Genomic DNA, 18,038 nt, shown 5'->3' with positions numbered 1-18,038 from the left:
GCGATTGGTGCGGCGGGCGCAGGGGGCGGGGCGGTGCCAGACCCGCCCCCGGCCCGGGGGCTGCGCGCTCCGAGCGCTGCCGCGATGGGCCCGCGGGTGCTGCTGGTGCCGCTCGGCTGCCTCGCTCTGCTGCTGCCGCCGCCCGGCGCCGCCGAGTTCAGCCCCTCCTTGGACAGCGACTTCACCTTCACGCTGCCCGCCGGCCGCAAGGAGTGCTTCTACCAGCCCATGCGCAAGGAGGCCTCGCTGGAGCTCGAGTACCAGGTCGGACGGGCGGGAGGGGGCGTCTCCCGCGGGTGTCCCGAGGAGAGCTGGGCTCCCGCGTCCCGCCGTGACGGCGGCGCTGCCGTCCCCGGGCCGTCTGCCGGTCCCTCCGTGCGGCGGCTCGGCTCGCTCCTGCCTTGCTGGGGCCGCAGCCGCCGCCCCGGAGCGGCAGTGCCTGCGGAGGCCGAGGGACGCGGAGCCCTGCCCCGAGCAGCGGCCGCGGGGAGCCCAGCCCTGCCCGGGACTCTACCGGCCTCGCAGCGCCCGCAAAGCCACGTTGGAATTGTACACTCTTACAAGTTCTGCCTTCGGGAGTTAAAAATTAACTTAACGACCTTTTTTAATTATTCTAATACGTTGTGTTGGTGGCTGGGGGGAGTTTAGAAGAGCTCAAGTCAGCATCCTTTAAAAGGGCCGAATGTTAGGAGTTCCCGGTTGTGACCTTGTGTTGCAGCTCTAACGCGTAAGGAACGTTGTGCTGATGCACAGAGCCTGGACTTGCCTATCTTTGTGCTGATATTAAACATCTTTCACCTCAGTGATGAAAGTTTTACAAAAACATTCCGATTTAACTAGACTAACAGTAAGATCTTTATTTCCTTCTTGGGAAGAGTCGCGTTTCCCAGAGATGTCTGGGATAGATCTTGATCTCAGACTTTTTTGTCCTCCGTAAAACAAAGGCTTTTTTTCCCTAGTAAAATAGATACAGTGAGGGAAGCTGCACTGAATATTTTCTCACCCTATTGCAGTACCTCGAAGTTAGCCAGGATGTGTCTCTCTTCTCCACCACCTATTTTTCTCCTGTTTCCCAACTTAAAAACAAAGCTGAAATTCCTAATTATTTCTAATTTCTAATACTGTTACACACAGAACTGAACAAGTATGAAAGACAGAGGTGTTCAAGCTTTGTTCAGAGGCCTGTCTAAGCCAAACAGAAGTTTATTTTGCACAGAGTAGGATTTATGTTTGATCACAAGCTAAATACATTATTTTAGAAAGGACTAATGTGTATAACATTATACACATAACTAATTTCTACTCAGGCATAAAGTTCTTAGCACTACTGTTAACAGTAATGATTTGTCTTTCTATTTGAATGTGTAGAAAAGGAGCTCTGTATATTATTGCAAATAGATTTATTTTGTACTTAATTATTGTAGGAGCTAAAGCATAGGAATATTTAACATAGGGTGCAGGTCGTTCTCCAAAGACAGAAGGTATACACTGTACTAATACAAAGGTTCTTTTCTGGGTATTTTGACTGGAGCATAGCCCTAATGATATGTCACTATGTATGGTTGTTAATTTGATCAGCTGTTAGCTAGTAATTTTCTTTGTCCTTTTTTTGGAAGTCTCCAGTGTCAGTTTGAGTCAGTGTAAACTTTGCCCTCCATGCCAGCAGGAGCAGACTGCTATACCCAAAAACCTCACTGGAAAACAAGCAAAGAAAAAATTCCCTTCAGCACGGGTTTAAATAATGTCATAAAAATTATCCCTCTCTGCCCCCTTAAGCAATTACTGCCTTCCCTGTAAAGAATTTCCACAACACAACAGATGCAGTGATACAACTGTAGCTATGTTACACAGTTAAAGCAGCACAGCTTTGTAGTGCTGTAGACACTCCTTGAAGCCTTAGGAAGCTAAATGCCTTCAATTCCTCCTCCGTTTGGGAAAAGAGAATGCCCTGGCAGAATTCAGACCTTAAATGTGCATCAGAAGGTGAGAAGGTCTTGTGGTACAGCTTTGATTGTCAGAAGAGGTTTGGTCCTGTCTTCAACACTGTTAATTCATCCCACAAAGAGAGATCTTAGGGTGATAGCACATAGTGTACAAATATATGTAACATGTATATACATAGAAGTGACTTGTTGGAACATTTCTACCAGTGAAATGGGAATAGTGCAGGTAATTACCAATCAATGACATCTGCCATAGAAATGCCAGATTTAGCCATCTGTTGGTGTTTTTACAGGTTGTCTAACCCAGCCCATTGATAAAACTGTATGCATTCTTAAAAGTAATTAGGGAAAGGTTCAATATAAGCCCAGCCTAGCAGGTTTAGATCACATTTAGTTTAAGATTCTGATATTGCTAAAATGCTTTTCATTTGAGCTGTTTTGTAATCTGTTTCCAGTTAATTTGGTGTCATCCAGATTAATCTTTCAGATTCTTTATTTGTCAGTTCCCTTACCTAAAAGCGTTTGTCTTTCCTAAAAATGTTGCTCTCAGCAATGCAAACAGGAATCCCATGGGCGAGAGATTGATTATTTTTGTTTGTTTCACAGGTTCTAGACGGAGCAGGATTAGATGTCGATTTTCATCTGCTGTCCCCAAAAGGTGAAACTCTAGTTTTTGATGAAAGAAAATCAGATGGAGTTCATACGTAAGTTTAAAATCTTCAAACTCAGAAGTGTTATATAAAGAACTTTTCTGGATTTTAGCAAATGTAACTAAAATGAAGGTTGAGTGCTTTTTATTTGTTAGTGTTACAAAAGACTTTCTAATAGGACAGTTAGAGAATACCAATTATCTTTATAAACACTGAATGCTCTTTACATGGATTGTACCATGAAGTGAAGGGTATTTTTGTTTTAGTGACAGCCATTATCATTCAGTGGACAAAAATAATTACTACAGAGTTGAAAAAGGTGTTCATATCTAATATCAAAAGATCATGTCAGTCATGCAAATAAGAAGATAAAAGGCACCTGTTTTTCCAGTCCTTTTGTCAAAATATTCCTTTTGTCAAAATATGTAATACTTGCTGTAATTTTCTATATGGTTTAAGAATTCCACTTCTTGCATATTTTTTGTAATGATTGACAATGGTTCAAAATCCCTGAAAAGAAATGAAAGCAAGCGTCTGTCTTCATCATTTTGAGCCTTTAGAGTCAGTGGGATTGTTTTGCTGTGACTGTGTAATCTGTAAGGTGTCTTTAGAGTTCTTATTTGTATACAAAAAGCAGATTTGGTTATTTCTAAGTGCATGATTTTCAGTCTTAAAGGGAAAGGTGTGCTTGCAAAAACTGACCTTTGGAGAACCAGCACAGAAAGTGCAGTTAATCCCGTTTTGTGTATATACACAGGGTGGAAACAGAAGATGGGGATTACATGTTCTGCTTTGACAACACATTCAGTACCATTTCTGAAAAGGTAATTTTCTTTGAACTGATCCTGGACAATATGGGAGAAGACGGACAAGATGAGGAAGACTGGAAGAAGTACGTTACAGGCACAGATCTCCTAGACATGAAATTAGAAGATATTCTGGTTAGTATTTGATCTTTAATTCTATTCAGTAGCCACAATGCCTCAGTCTATTGTGCCATCCTGGAATATATTCCAGTTCCATATATTGGTTTTACTAATATAGGAAGTCTAGCACCATGTTTACACACAGAAACATGAAGATCTTTTCAGAATAGGCCCTTAATCAAGAAGAAACTGCCTAGCTCTCTGTCACTTGGTCAAATTCAGTTTCCTTTCTTCATACTGCTAAAATAGGACATTCTTCCCTAGCAACAATGAAATGAATACGTAGAACAAAGTATTACTTAGTCCCAATAATATAGTTGGAGTTATTGCATAATTTTTATCAGTATTTAAAAATAAAGTACCGTATTAGCCTCTTCTTCGCATTTTTGCAGAAGTATGGATTACTGTTTCTTTCCTCAGTAGATTAGATATTGGGTCTTTTGCCCCCAAATTTTATTACAACTTTTCAAACTAATAAACAGAATGTGAGTTAATTTGCATAAACTACAGGTTCATCTTTGCAGACATAGTTTGAATGGCCATGTTTGCTTAAACTGTATGCTGACTCTATTTGATGTAGGATTCAGACTACTTCTGAGTCAAAGCTCTTATTCCCTTTATGATTATTAAATATTGAGATTACTCTAGAAGCAAAGGATTGCTTGGTGCTCCAGTACCACTTTTCGTAATGGAGGATGCAGTGAGCTACTGTTTGTTTCATTGTAGCTACAGACAATAAGAATCTTTAAAAAAACAACCCAAAACCCCAGCATCTACACACACTTAACTGAATACATCATGTAGAAAATGACAGCGTATTATTTATTGCCATAAACACAATGCAGATTTTTAAATAACAAAACAAACTGTTTAAAATCTTTTATAGGTGAATGATACACTTTTAAATAATAATAAAACCAAATACAGACTCTGGAAAGCTCACCAGATCTTTAAAATTAGAAATCAAGACACTTAGAAAAATACAGAATTTATACGTTAAGTTGTGAAGAAAATCCCTCTCACACTAATAACAAAAAATACTTGAATGGATTTGATAGATACTTGTTTACATACTGATATCTCTTCCAAAAGAAGAAGAAATGCAGAACTTGTCTTTGAGAGCCTTGAAAATCTTAAAAAGTCGCTAAATTTTGTAAAGTGAACATTAGTATTTGATTCCATTGCTTACTTAGCCAAGGTATTGCTTTCCTTGCACACCACGAGATCTAACATAAACACTTAGTATTTTAATTCTTTTATGGGAACGCATTTTCTGGCGAAGATAGGGAATTGTGTCTTGTTTTTCAAGCTCTTTTGTGGTGTTCATGTTCCTTGTTGTGTAACAATGAACTTTATCATCATAAAATTATTTGGCTCCCCAAAATAGCTATTTTGAAATACTTTTCTTAAATATGAAACAGCAAAATTGTTACTGCTGGGTTTAACCTTATGGGTTTGGGTTTGGTTTTTTTTTTTTAATTATTAGCCTCCTCTAACTGCAAATGTTACTTTTCTCTACTAAAAGTTATTTCAGGATCCATAAATATATCAAGAACATAATTCAGCACTTCATGAGATTAGCTTTTATGTTGTTAGTATCAATTATGTGGTGGCTGAAACTTCAACAGATCATAGGAATACGTGTTTACTTTGTAAATGCAGAATAAGGTATGGATCTTGAGCTGCTCTTGTCATGGCTGGAGTGGTCATGTACTTCCTCTAGTTCCTAGGGTCACACTCTCTGTCCTTTGTAGGACCTACAGTTGTCCTATTCAAAATTTGTCATCAAAATTCTGCTGTGTATCAAGGCTGAAGCAGCAGTTTGTAGCCACTACAGTGGGAACACGCACCAGCAGCAGACAGGAATGTAACATTACTGTACTTTTTGCATTAAAAAGCACCTTAATTTTATTATGCAGCAGAAAAAAACTCTGCATTTGCTTACCACTACATAACTTGTTTTGAGATTAGTTCTGCAGAATTCACTGCTTTTTATTTGTCCAAATGAGTTTGATTTCTCTCTTACCTCCCTACCTATAAAAGAGAAAAACCAGAATTACTACAGAACACTAATGCTACGTTAAGTCTTTTTAGGTGATACACAATAAACATGCTAGACAACTTAATGAAAACTGTGCTGAGATGTGTATTTTAAAATGAAAGTAACTCTTCACTTGTCAAGAAATTAAATTACAGGTGGTAATACAGTATTAATAGTTTTGTATGTGCTGCAAGCTATCCATTCAAGTCTTTTTTTTTCTTCTGAAAATACTGTTTTGTTACTTACCAGGAATCCATCAACAGTGTCAAAGCCAGATTAAGCAAAAGTGTCCAGATTCAGACCCTGCTCAGAGCATTTGAGGCTCGTGACCGAAACATACAAGAAAGCAACTTTGACAGAGTGAATTTCTGGTCCATGGTCAACTTGGGAGTAATGGTGGTGGTATCAGCTGTTCAGGTTTACATGTTGAAAAGTCTCTTTGAAGATAAGAGGAAAAGTAGAACTTAATATTCGTTAGTGTTCATATTATGGTCATAACCATATAACAGGTGTGGGGGAGGAGGGGAGCAATAAATTACAGTAAAGAAAATAAAGACCTTTCTTTTAAGGTCTTTATTAAGGTTCTTTTGAACAGACAGTAGAAATCAGGTTTTCAATTCATGTTGGGCTTTTTGGATGTGATGGTGCTGGTCTTGTTTGTGTTTGGGGTTTTTCTGTTGTTTTTTGTGGTGGTTTGTTGGGTTTTTTTAAAAACATGAGCATAATGCCTCCTCCCAAACTCTCCCATTTTTCCAAATGCTACTAACTATTTTTTTGTACTTGTAGGATTTGTTAATGATTGTTAATGCCTACCTTATGCATAGCACACTTGGTGCATATGCTATGTTAATATAACTGTCATTTTTCCATTTTCACATAAAAGGAGTAACTTAGACATTGGTTTAGTTGCTGTTAAATACTGAGTGAATTTACATATGATCCTAAGTTTACAGGATTGGTAGTTACTGTCATTTATCTTCAAAGTTTTTAAAAATCCTCAGCTTTTGTTCTTTGGCATCATGGAGAAACACTGGCCTAACTATATAAAAACACGAGATCTCTTTTTATAACAGATGACTAATATCAGCACTTTAAAAAAAGCACCATCAATGTGAAATTGAGTCAGTCTTGAAAAACAATTGGAGAAAACAGGTACAATTCCCGTTCATAAATCTTTCTGTCCTGTAGTTGCACAATCCTATTTTCCTTTTTGGGTGTTACATGAGACAAGTGACTACATGGGATACAAACAAATACAGGCATATTTTGAAGTATGATTTGCAAGTGCTTAGTTACTGTAACCTCATGTAATAGCTAATTTTCTAAAAAAATAATCTTACAGCTTTTTCCTTTGATAAAGGGGGTGTCATGGTATGCCAAAACAAACATTGATTGTTGCAGTCTCAAAATCCCTCTTACTTTCCACTTTATTACAATTATGACTAATGTAACAATCAGGTGACTTACATAGGCATATAAAACCAAAGCTGTTCACCTAAACTTTCCCTTTTTGCTCACCCTCACAGGTCTTTCAGTTCTGTAAGTACACTCTCTTCATATAACCATTGTTTCTGTATCTAGCTGTTCATATGAATAAGGCACAAATTACAGGAGCAGTAAGTGCAGGCTTCACATTTTATGATCAACTGAATATGTAGTATCACTTAACTAAGGCAAAGCTAATATCAAACCAGAAATTTATAGTATCTGGATGAAGTGGCTTTTAACAGTGTAGTGAGGGTATAGAGTTTTTGCCAAAACCCCTGGTGCGTGAGAACTAACTTTTTTTTAATAGCTCCAAGTTAGTAATTTTTACAATGTGCCAAGTCATTGGAATTTCTTGTATAAATGTGTTAACTACATTTCTTCATAAGAGTTTTTTAAAAACTTTATTAAAAACACTTTTTTAAAAAGTGTTTTAAAAAAGGTATATGTAGTAGTATTGTGCCTGTCACGTGGTCATCTGTATGAATGGCAGAGTTGCAAGTTTGAGACTGTCTGTGATTAAATATTGTTTTATGAATAAAAACAGGGTCAATAGGTGCATTGAAGAAACAGTTCAAATGAAGCAGATGCTAGCAAGGGCTACAGAACAGAGAAACAGCACTTCAATTTCAACTTCAGACAAGAGGACCTAGCAATAATATTTCTAAGTAGTTTTTATAAGCAAAAGTATTATTATTACAGAACTTGTATTGAGGGCTCCAAAGGCTGTTGAGCTACTTCATCTTTCTGCAAAGCTGTGTCCAAAATAAGACTGTACCCCTTTAGGGTTTTGTGCATCTTACTTCCATATGATGCTTTCTACACTAAACTGCCTGGAATTAGAAAGCTTATTTCTGTGAAAAGAACAATTTCTAGGAAAAATAATTCTTTTGTCTAGAGTAGCAAATAATGTTTTCCTGCCATTTCCCTGTCCATTGCCCAGTAGCATTATACCATGTCATTATCTTTGCTTGCATCATCATGTGTGATGCTACAAACCATCTGCAAAATGCTGAACCAGCTCTGGGAAGCTGTGACTAAGACATCTACCTCTGCTCTCCAAGCTACTAGATTCAAGATTTCAGCTTAGAACTCCAACAGATAAGCTCTGCCAAGTTTTCCAAGGGCACCTTAACCAATTAGGTTCCCCAGCTGCTCTGCTGTGCCTCTCTGACAGTAGTTAAACATCAGTGGCAAAACAGTTTGGTATTTCAGTTTAACCTGCTCCTGAATGCAGACTGCTCTAATCAAAGATGCAGGACTGCTGCAGTTCAGTGTCTCCTGTTACAAATAGCAATCTCTGGTGGAAGGAAAATAATGCAACAACTGGCAGCAGAGTTCATCTGGAAGAAATTACTGGTTTGCAACTAAGAGCTGTAACTATTTTCTCCTCATTTAAGGTCCACTACAGAAAATGAAAGGGGGAATAACTAGAAAGGTTCATTGAATTTGGCAGCTGGAATATGTTTATGATAGGTGAAGGATCTGGCATTCAAACTTGCAGGTAAATAACATTTTATTTGGATTTTGAAGAGTAGATTGCTTTTGACTGTATAAAATTTACAAAGGAGAATATAAATTACGTTTTTTTCTTAATGGACTTTTTATTCTGAATTAAATGTTTTAAGACTTGCAGATGTTGAATAATTATGCAAAACTGAGATTTTCAATAAATCAAGTTGAAACCTGTGTTTGTGTTCTTTGTTTTATAATGAAGGAAGAATGCTCTACCTATGAATGCTGCAAAAAATCAAGGATGCTAACAGGAATATTGGTTTTAGTAATGCAGCTTTTTCATTTCTTCTTCATGCAGTGTTCAAATTCTGTTCTTATTCACTGTAACCCAAAACCAACTTTATCAGTGCCAATAATTTAAGATTTACACAGGTATCAGATCAGAAAGATACCAACCTCTGGTCTTTCTAAGAGAAAGTATTTAAGATATTTAACTGTCTATTTCAGCTGCAAACATCAACAGGAAATAGTATCACAATATCAAGCTCACAATTAAGAATCTTATAATATAAATTGCTACTAATTATTCCTATGTAACATTTTTGCATTATTCATAAAATAATACTCAAGGTCCCGATAATGAAGCTCAAAATATTGGAGCATTTTTTTGAGGTTAATTAAGTAATACACATGACAAATACGAGCTTGTTTACCATTTCGTAAGACTCCTGAGACATCCGGGTCTGTCCGGAAGCCTGCAAACCACATTGTTCAAGTAATGAAACAGGAACTTCCTTTATGCTGTGTTTTGAATCAACAGAATACAGAGATCATAAAATACCTAAGGTACAATGTGATGTTGTCAGACTGGGCAATTAGTGGTAGAAGGAACAGTGATTTGACTGAAAAAGTACTTGAACAGTAAAAACTCTCAAGAGCTATTTTTGGACACAGACATGAGAAATATGTGCAAAGGTTCTCTTTCCTGATCTCCCAAGTGTGCATCATGAGAAATGACACCTTCTGCCTTCATTTCTCGTGTATAGCACAACAGCCTTGTACCTCAGACTGGCACATTGATTCTTGTGCTCAGCAGTGCAGCACGGCCTTGTTTAACTCCACTTGTTTGTCAGGTTGCAGCACCCTCCTCAGTCCATGACCATGTGCTACAGTGTTAAGACCACATATTTAAAAATTTTACTCAACTAGTCACAGTATTTTTTTTTCCACTTCTGGAGTATTTTTGTATTTAAGTATTTAAAATATTTAAATATTTTTTACGGCAATCTGTTCTAAAGACTCATTATCCCCTAAACTTAATTAAGATAGCCTTAAACTAAGAAGGCTGAGCTATAGCTGATGTCTTTAAAAACTAACAGTTCCTGTGTTTCAAAGAACAATTCTCCTCGAGACACTTTCATTTGAGAATTTAGCAACTTGTGGTGTAGACAGGAATCATACAACTCTTAGTTACTGCTGAGAAAGGGCTTATGTTAAGCCCTTCCTTTTGCACGCTTTCCCCCAGGCTCCAGCAGCACTCGCTCACAGAAATTCACTATTCATACAGGAGGAATGCTGTAAGAATAGTGAGGTACAGAAGTGAATAAGCACAATTTACACAAATTATTACAGAAATTTAAAATGCAGATTGAAAGCTACATACCTTGTTGTATAATTTTGTTTTCAAAACCAATTCACATAATCTAACTTTATTTTTATCAAAGGTAAAGATAATAAAATAGGAATAAAATAATGAAAAAATAAGATTATAAACTTACAAGTAGTAGTAAGCACACCTACACTGCTGAAGTTTCACCAGAAGCATCTCAATTACATCTCCTATGCTATCTAATGCTGTAGTTGACAACAGTTAATGAGACTTGGAACGCATGCTGTTCACAAACTTCTTTCTTCCCTGGTGCATACCAGGTTTCTGGAAACAAGATATCCTTCCTCAATATCTGCTACCTGCTAAATTGGAATACAGGTGCATAAGGAAGGCATAGAGTTGCCAAAAGTTCTAGAAGCATATATCTATACATTTCAACCTCACATTAAGGGACCTGGAATTAAACGTTAAAGTCCTTTTCTTTCATGCTGAAGGATTTAATGAAGTTAAAACCTTTCCAGTTGTTCATTAATTCCCTTTCCCACAATTTCAAACTATTGTTGATGATCTCTAGAATTTTACCCTTAGTGCTTTCTAGTTTCTGCTATCATGCAACCAATTTGGGAAGTTATGAATACCAAATAAGTGCAACCAAATAATACAAAGTAGGCAACCTTAGTAATGTTCATGAATGAGAAAAACATGTGCACAGCAAAGCAATAACTATCCCACTGGATGGTGACACAACTGAATGCAACAATAGCCAAGTTTTGTAAGTATTCATTAGAGAATGGCAAAGCACAAATGAAGGACTTGGAATTGGTGCTTACCAAAAAACTTTATTTAGAGCAAGACAGAACTATTAATTAGCTTTAAAGCAGGTTTTGCAGTAAATGAGCTTGTTAAGAGTAAAACTGCAGATGTCAGGATTGGAAGGGACCATGTTGAACATTAAATAAACAGAAGACTAGAAACCAAAACCACATGGAAGTCAATCAGTGCCAAACATTAAGCAGCTAAAAATAGGAAGCAAATGGAATATTGTCAAATTGAGACACTGGAAACATAAATTAGAACAAGTGAAAGAAAAATACACACTGGTGAAATAGTATCAGTAAACAGATTAAAGGAAAGATAGGATGAAAAGAATGGTATGAACTACACCTGTATTTGAAAAATTAGTATCTGCAGGCAAAATATTTTGGTACTAATGAAAACCTGAACAACTGTTGATATTATGGCATATGGATCTCAACGCTGAAATATGTAGAGATCTGATTTAAAAAATAGCAGAGATGAGCTAGCTGAGAACATTACAGGATTCAAAAATGCAAAATACTAAACCACCAAGACAGTATAAAAATCTTGTTGCTGAATGATAAAACTGAAAGACAGCAAAAATATAAAATTTCAAGCTCATTCTCAGACTGTGCACAGCTTGTACTGGTACTTGTCTTTTGCTTTTCTATTGTCCTGCACTACCTTTGCTAGAAGTTGTTTCCCCCTCTCACTTCCTTCAGGGACTCCAAAGCAGACTCTTCCCATGTCTTTCTCTTCACTACACCTCACCTACAGCTGATCCAATTTACAAAAAAAATACAGTTTTCTGCCATCATGCCCTTAACTGGAGTATTATTTTTCATTCAGACATATGTGAGGCAACTAGAGATGTGCCTGAACACATTACCTGCATAGCATGTGCAAGACTCATCCTCTTCCCTTTGTGCACAGAGCTGATGCTTCTATCCAGTTTATCAATCTGTTTTGACTATTGTTCCGTCTTCAGCCTTGGCATATTCCATCTCAATTCACCAATTTCCTTTTAAAATACAATACTACAGATCACTTTAGTAGGATGCTTGAAAGACAAAACCGTTTTTCTGTTTATTAAGTTATCTTCCCCCCCACTCTCTAGACAATAAAGTGCTAGTCTTCACCTTCAAGACCTTTGGGAAATTTGTCTTCATGTTAAATCAATATATTGACCTTCATTTCATGTATCATGCTGAGATTTTTCAAAATTCCTTCATAATCTCACTCAAAATGCCTGTTATGCATAGAAAAGCATAGTTTTATTCAGAATTCCTGTTGAAATTTTTGTTGAGAACAATGATTTGACAAATTGTTTGCTACGATGCTTATTTTACAATTCTGACCAGTATTGTGCCATTATTTTTTTGCTGTCTTGTTCATGCAATACCTATATTTTTATAATGGTCACAAGAGACTTCTCCTACCTAAATACTATTGTAATACAAATAAAACATAAAGGAAAAATATTTAATATCATACACATAGAAATGGTTCTAGATCAGTGACCACAACGAAGTTGAGTTACATATATTTACACACATGCATACATACAATGATCGAGTTATACCAAAATGAAATCATTACATACAGCAACATTTGTCTTTTTCCTTTAGACACACCACTACTACATACAATGAAATTCACATAAAATGAGAAAGGCATTTGTAGGTGTGCTTTAATTACTACTCTAGCTCTATCTTCAGCAGCACTATTGCAGCATTTTCCAGTACATGACACCTTGTAACAAAGCATCCCTCAACCATAGCTGGAACACCAGTTAGTGTCTATGTGCAGGGCAAGTGTCTCCAGGACAGGAACAGAAAGCTAGAGATTAGGAAATCATGGATGGGAGGATGCCACCAAGTATGTGCTTCACAACAGTACAGAATCAAAACTCATTCTTCTCTCTCAAAAAATACACACATTTAATGTTGGTCTTTTAATTCTAAGAAAAAACAATTCCAAAAATACAAACTGAACATCAGAGTTAAGTCAACCACCATAATAAAATGAAACGACATTCACAATAGTTAGGTCTATGGACAGCTTAAGTTTGACAAATACTTTCTCCCCACACCTCCCCCACTAAGGTCCCCAAGTACATTCCAATATTTATCGTTAAATGAATCTTTATGAAAAATACTGCTGGTGTTCAGTTAGAATTAAAGGACTTGGATAAAGTGAAACAATAAAGACAAATATAGATGGTGTGAGTAAGGTTACAAAGGCTTTACATTTTGCATTATCTCAAGATATAAACATTCAAAAATTAACATGAAGTTGCTGTGTTATCAAAATATTGCAGCTATAGGCAAGGCAACATTAAATTAATAGCTGAGGGTGTGAGAAAAAAACCCACACATTTTAGTGAAGGTAAACAGAAGTGGGAGTTTTTAATTAGCATTTTTATAAAGCTAATATAACCCAGCCAGCCATAAGCCAAGCACAGGATAAAAAGCTTTCTCTGCTTCCTTTGGCTATAAGGTGACAAAAAACAGTTCAGAAAAAAATCACCTTTTCAAGATGTTCAAGATGAGCAGAAAAAGTCAAATAACCAAGTAATGGAATAAATAAGTACTAACTCAGGCAGTACACTTTAAACCACTGTGTCATTTGTTAATGTTACATAATTTTATTTTGGTGGCAAACTGTAAGCATGTAAGAAAACTAACCTTATACAGTACAGTGAATAACCACCAAAGTAAAAATATTCTTCTGTTTACTCTTTGGCTAAAACCCCCTCAAAAGTAGCAGACAAAGAAAAAACATCTAATACTGGCAAGAGACTTCTTGACTTTTTTTTTTTAAACAAGTAAAATAATCTTACCAATTTAAAACTTGGTACATTTTATAAACACAAAAGAGGTAATGTTGTAATAAAATCAGTAATGTTACTTCAAATGGCAACATTTGTTGACCCTGTGCAATAATACACTTGGTTCATACTACATTTATGAAAATATGACTGTTTCTACAGATATGTAGAAATCCTGCACGACTCCTGTCAACTTACTTTATAACTGGGACATGAAATTTACAATCAGTGTGCCACAAGAACTTTCAAATTGTTATTTCCAGTAGAATTAATTTCAAAATCTTCAGATCCTGCATTATTTTTTTAACAGTTAATTCAAATGGAAAACAATGGAATGTAGAGCACATGACCATCAACGACTGCACCCATTGCCAGAACACGCTGCACTGGTTGGACACTTTTCCTTAGTACATAAAAAGCAACAGCACCCAATAAGCCTGAGAAGAAATGCTGCTGTGTAAATACTGGCAACTATTCCTGAAAAAAGAATTATGGGATGTATTCTCAGAAGCTGACCGATCCCATAATTAGTATTGCATAGGTCACAATCACACATCTATATACACGCCCCGGTCTGTGTGTGTGTATATACACCTGTATATACACACCCACGCGCACACGCACACACACAATATATTAAGAAGACAATGAAGTCTGGTCACAGAGCAATTTACAGGCTCAATATATTTTTTTCTTTTTTTTTTTTTTACACTTTGTTTGAAAGAAAACTTCAGTATTTTACAGTCTTCAGTAGGCATTATATACACTGCACTTATGAAATCTAGAAAGTATTGAAATAGAAATACATTTCTGCAAACATTTGGGTAAGAAAACAAACCAAGATTTTTCAAATATTTGTGCTATCTACATAGTATTTTCTCTAAATCACAATAACTGTATCCATGGAATGTTCTCTAGAAAATGTCATCTTTTTTTAAACACCATGCACATTTTTAAGCAATTGTAACCCAAAATATCCCAACCTAAAACAATCTAACAATGTTCAGATTAAAAAATTTAAGTCTCAGATCAGATTTTAAAAAGATAAGTCTTTATCACAAGAGCTGTAATGATAACAATTACATGTTAAGGCTAAACTGGTTTTGTTTTGTTTTTGTATTTTTTAGAAACACATTTAAAGACCATTTCTCTCGTGGCTCTGCATTATGAACTGTACTTACAGATGACAGTGCAGTGAACATAATGTTCAGTCCTACAGTCAGGATGCAGTTGCTCCTTCCCACTCCACAAGATACTGCACCTTCCCATCAAGTGTTACCCGACGAGCCAACACACGGTATTTTTCCCCACAAGCTATTCTACCTGCTGCACCAAAATAACTAGTGATTGAGTTCTTCAGATGATTGAGCTGTAACTCCTGATCTGCTAAGTTGTTAAGTATCTCTGTATTGAGTTCATCATACTGGTAGTCTTCCTTGCTCTCATCATCTTTTACAATTTCTGAATTTTGAGTCTGGAGTGCTTTTCGTGGAAAGCGGCCTCTCCTCCTCAAATGTGGTATTGCAGCAGGCCAAGTTCTTCCTGTACGAGTCCTTTTTCTCGAATCAGATAAACTACTGAAAAGAAAATACCACAGCATTAACTCCAAGGAAATTCAAAATATATGCTGTATCATCAGTTATTTCCATGCCATTCATGTAATAATTTTTGTTGGTTTTCACTCATAAAATACTTATTGCCTACAGATAGGTAACTAAGTATGGCATTTAGGTAACAATTTCAGAACTCTAAATTAAACATGTGTTTTTTGAAAACTGACTATTTATAGCAATAATGCACACAAAAATGGCTCATGAAAGCACTTAATAGCATGAACCAGAAAGAGGAAACAAAATAGTAGAATCCATATTCCTCAAAAACAGCAAAATTTATATTCGCTGGACTCCAGAGAGGGAAAAGTTCAAGTAACAATTTTCTTGCAGGAAGGTTGACTGTAGTTAATAATTTATTTAAAAAGACTGTGCCTTTTTTTTTCCATGCTCTATTGATTGTAGAAAAATCACAGCAAACTTAGTATTTTATAACATGAATACACAAGCCTATAGAAACAAAAGCTGCTAAAATTAATTCAGGATACACATCAGTTCTTTTGGGACCATTAGAAGAAAACTAAGCTCAGGAAATGTTTATATAGTTTAATCCTTCTCAGTAAATGTAACTTAACCACATATTTTACATTAAAAATAATGGTTAGTGAGCACCAAAAAATCCTCACCCTGTGAGTTGTAAGCAGAACTATTGAAGACTAATTTTCATTTGTCTTATTTCTTTTTATTTCCCCATGCAATTTATAGCTCTATTCTGAGAAAACATTATTAAAATTAATACAATGCAAACATTACTCTTTATAGCAGATTGAGTAACTGAATAGTTACCTATAATGTCTGGAAATGCTAGATGAGGTAGTTTCTTTCATACTGGCAGCACCTGTGGATTCCACATCTGAGGTATTGGATGAATGTGCTGTTCCATCAGATTTCCTGTTTTGAAAGATAACAGGTTTGCCATGTAACAAAAATAATCTTAAATTAAAAACTGAGCTGACATTTCAGAAGCAAGCAAATAAATTACATTGTGTTACAATGTTTTACAAGAGGGTTTGTTTGGGTTTTTTTTTTTAATTTACCCAACAGTGCAGGGTAATTCCAAGGCTGGGTTCTCTATCACTGGAACTGGTTCATTATCCTAAGGGGGAAAAAAAAAAAAGTTCTTCAACTTAAATTTTGGGGTTTTTTATTGATTTTATTTGAGAGCAAGGGGGAGGGAATATCACAATTCATATTAACTTGTTATGTTTTTCTTCAACATTTATTACGCAGTTAGAAGGAAGGGAGGAAGGGGGAAGAAATATCCTTACCAGAGGAGATGACTCTGGAGTTTTGTGAATCATTTTTCTTGTATAGGGACCAGGTGGACGACCTACTGATTTTTTTTTCCCCTTTCTTTCTATACCATTACTTAATTCCCTAGAAGAAAATTTGTATTTTATTCTGTATTACTGATGATAATTTTCATTGAATACATGATTTCCTTTGGCAGTGAATATACAATTAGATGTTTATTTCTAAAACACTGTATTAAATGAGGCAAATCAAAATTTTCAGGTACAAAGCTATGGGGGTTTGTCTTTATAGTAACATCAACAGGTTCAAGGTATTTCTAGGGACATTACTGATTCCCAAATGTTGAAGAGGAATGAACAAGCCTTAAACATAATTTATGCATATGATCACACTTGGTGAAAAAGATGGCACATTTACCAATACAAGTTACTATTTCACAACATACTTCCTATTTAGATTTCTAGTTCAATTATTGACTAAGAGATCCCATAAGGCTAGAGATTTTGTTTCCCAAATGACAGCAAATTTGGAATATTTTCTATTGCTCTCACAGCAAAACTTCCTGTTGATTTTTTAGAAGAATCCTGATAGAAAGTTAACTACTTTTGTTCTAAGACCTTGTTCTTACAAATAATGCACCTTTACAATTATTTTTTAAAAAGACATTCTACAAAGAAAAGGCTTTTTTTTGTAGGCACCAAAAAATACCCAAAATAGCCCCAATTAACTGCAACACTGCTAGACCGACTGGGTTATTTTACCTCACATCAAGGATTGGTTTAGATGACTTTCTGCCTTTAATTTTGAACTCATGAGAAGTTCCTTCTGGTTCTTTATCAGCCTTTAAAGCAGCATTCGGTGGCACAGGAGGAACTCGAATTCTCAAGCCAAACAAATGCTTCTTTTTCTTTATTTCTTTTCCAGACATAAACCTAGATGACGTTAAACTAAGCATTAAAATTCTAATCCCAAGGAAACCAACTTTTAAAACAGCAGTGTACATGCAAAGCGAAACTACGCAAAGAGAATATTTTTTCAAACGCTATTTTACTCCCTCTTTATCCTATCACAATCCTCCCTCTCAAATACAGAATGTGAAGTGGAATGAAGTGGAAAGAAGAGGGAAGTTAAAACAATTTTTTCTCACGGTCTCAGTTCCACTCAACACGGTTATATAATGTTATAGTTTGAAATAGAAACAGTATTTAAAATGTAAATGTTATCTGTAGCCAAAGTGATTATCACATAGACTGAAGACTATAATGTATGTCAAATTAAATAGGCAAACAACATTTAAAACAAAAAGTACCAATAACTTACATAGTCTTGTAATCATTTAATGCCTCCAGGACATGCTCATATCTTTCAGATTTTGGTGTGTCTGCCAGCTGTGAAGTATTAAGAAATCATTTAATCTGTCAAATTCATTAGCAATAG

General features: G+C 36.0%; 2 protein-coding genes across 3 annotated transcripts in view; one reads left to right on the top strand and one right to left on the bottom strand.

Annotated features, from left to right (window-relative positions):
* The first annotated feature begins 57 nt into the window (after positions 1–57).
* TMED5 (transmembrane p24 trafficking protein 5) lies at positions 58–8,734 on the top strand. Its single transcript, XM_085068082.1, has 4 exons — positions 58–264; positions 2,550–2,647; positions 3,351–3,534; positions 5,810–8,734. The coding sequence occupies exons 1-4, from the start codon at positions 85–87 to the stop codon at positions 6,026–6,028; spliced, it is 681 nt and encodes a 226-aa protein (XP_084924208.1). The 5' UTR covers positions 58–84; the 3' UTR covers positions 6,029–8,734.
* The window catches only part of MTF2 (metal response element binding transcription factor 2), a 28,009-nt gene continuing 16,957 nt past the window's right edge, over positions 6,987–18,038 (bottom strand). Inside the window, exons 10-15 of one of the 2 annotated variants that reach the window (XM_085068080.1) lie at positions 17,922–17,989; positions 17,363–17,533; positions 16,616–16,724; positions 16,385–16,443; positions 16,134–16,238; positions 6,987–15,314 (exon numbers count right to left, since the gene is read on the bottom strand). In XM_085068080.1, coding sequence (XP_084924206.1) covers positions 14,957–15,314; positions 16,134–16,238; positions 16,385–16,443; positions 16,616–16,724; positions 17,363–17,533; positions 17,922–17,989 — 870 coding nt within the window. In that variant the 3' untranslated portion in view covers positions 6,987–14,956. The remainder of the gene's footprint in view (positions 15,315–16,133; positions 16,239–16,384; positions 16,444–16,615; positions 16,725–17,362; positions 17,534–17,921; positions 17,990–18,038) is intronic. The other variant, XM_085068081.1, reaches the window with a different exon arrangement.

The sequence above is a fragment of the Lichenostomus cassidix genome, chromosome 8 (assembly GCF_008360975.1).
Source record: "Lichenostomus cassidix isolate B80296 chromosome 8, HeHo_3.0, whole genome shotgun sequence".
NCBI classification, from domain to species: Eukaryota; Metazoa; Chordata; class Aves; order Passeriformes; family Meliphagidae; genus Lichenostomus; species Lichenostomus cassidix.
Note: the sequence above shows the minus strand (reverse complement) of the source record. Positions and strands in the feature narration are given on the sequence as shown.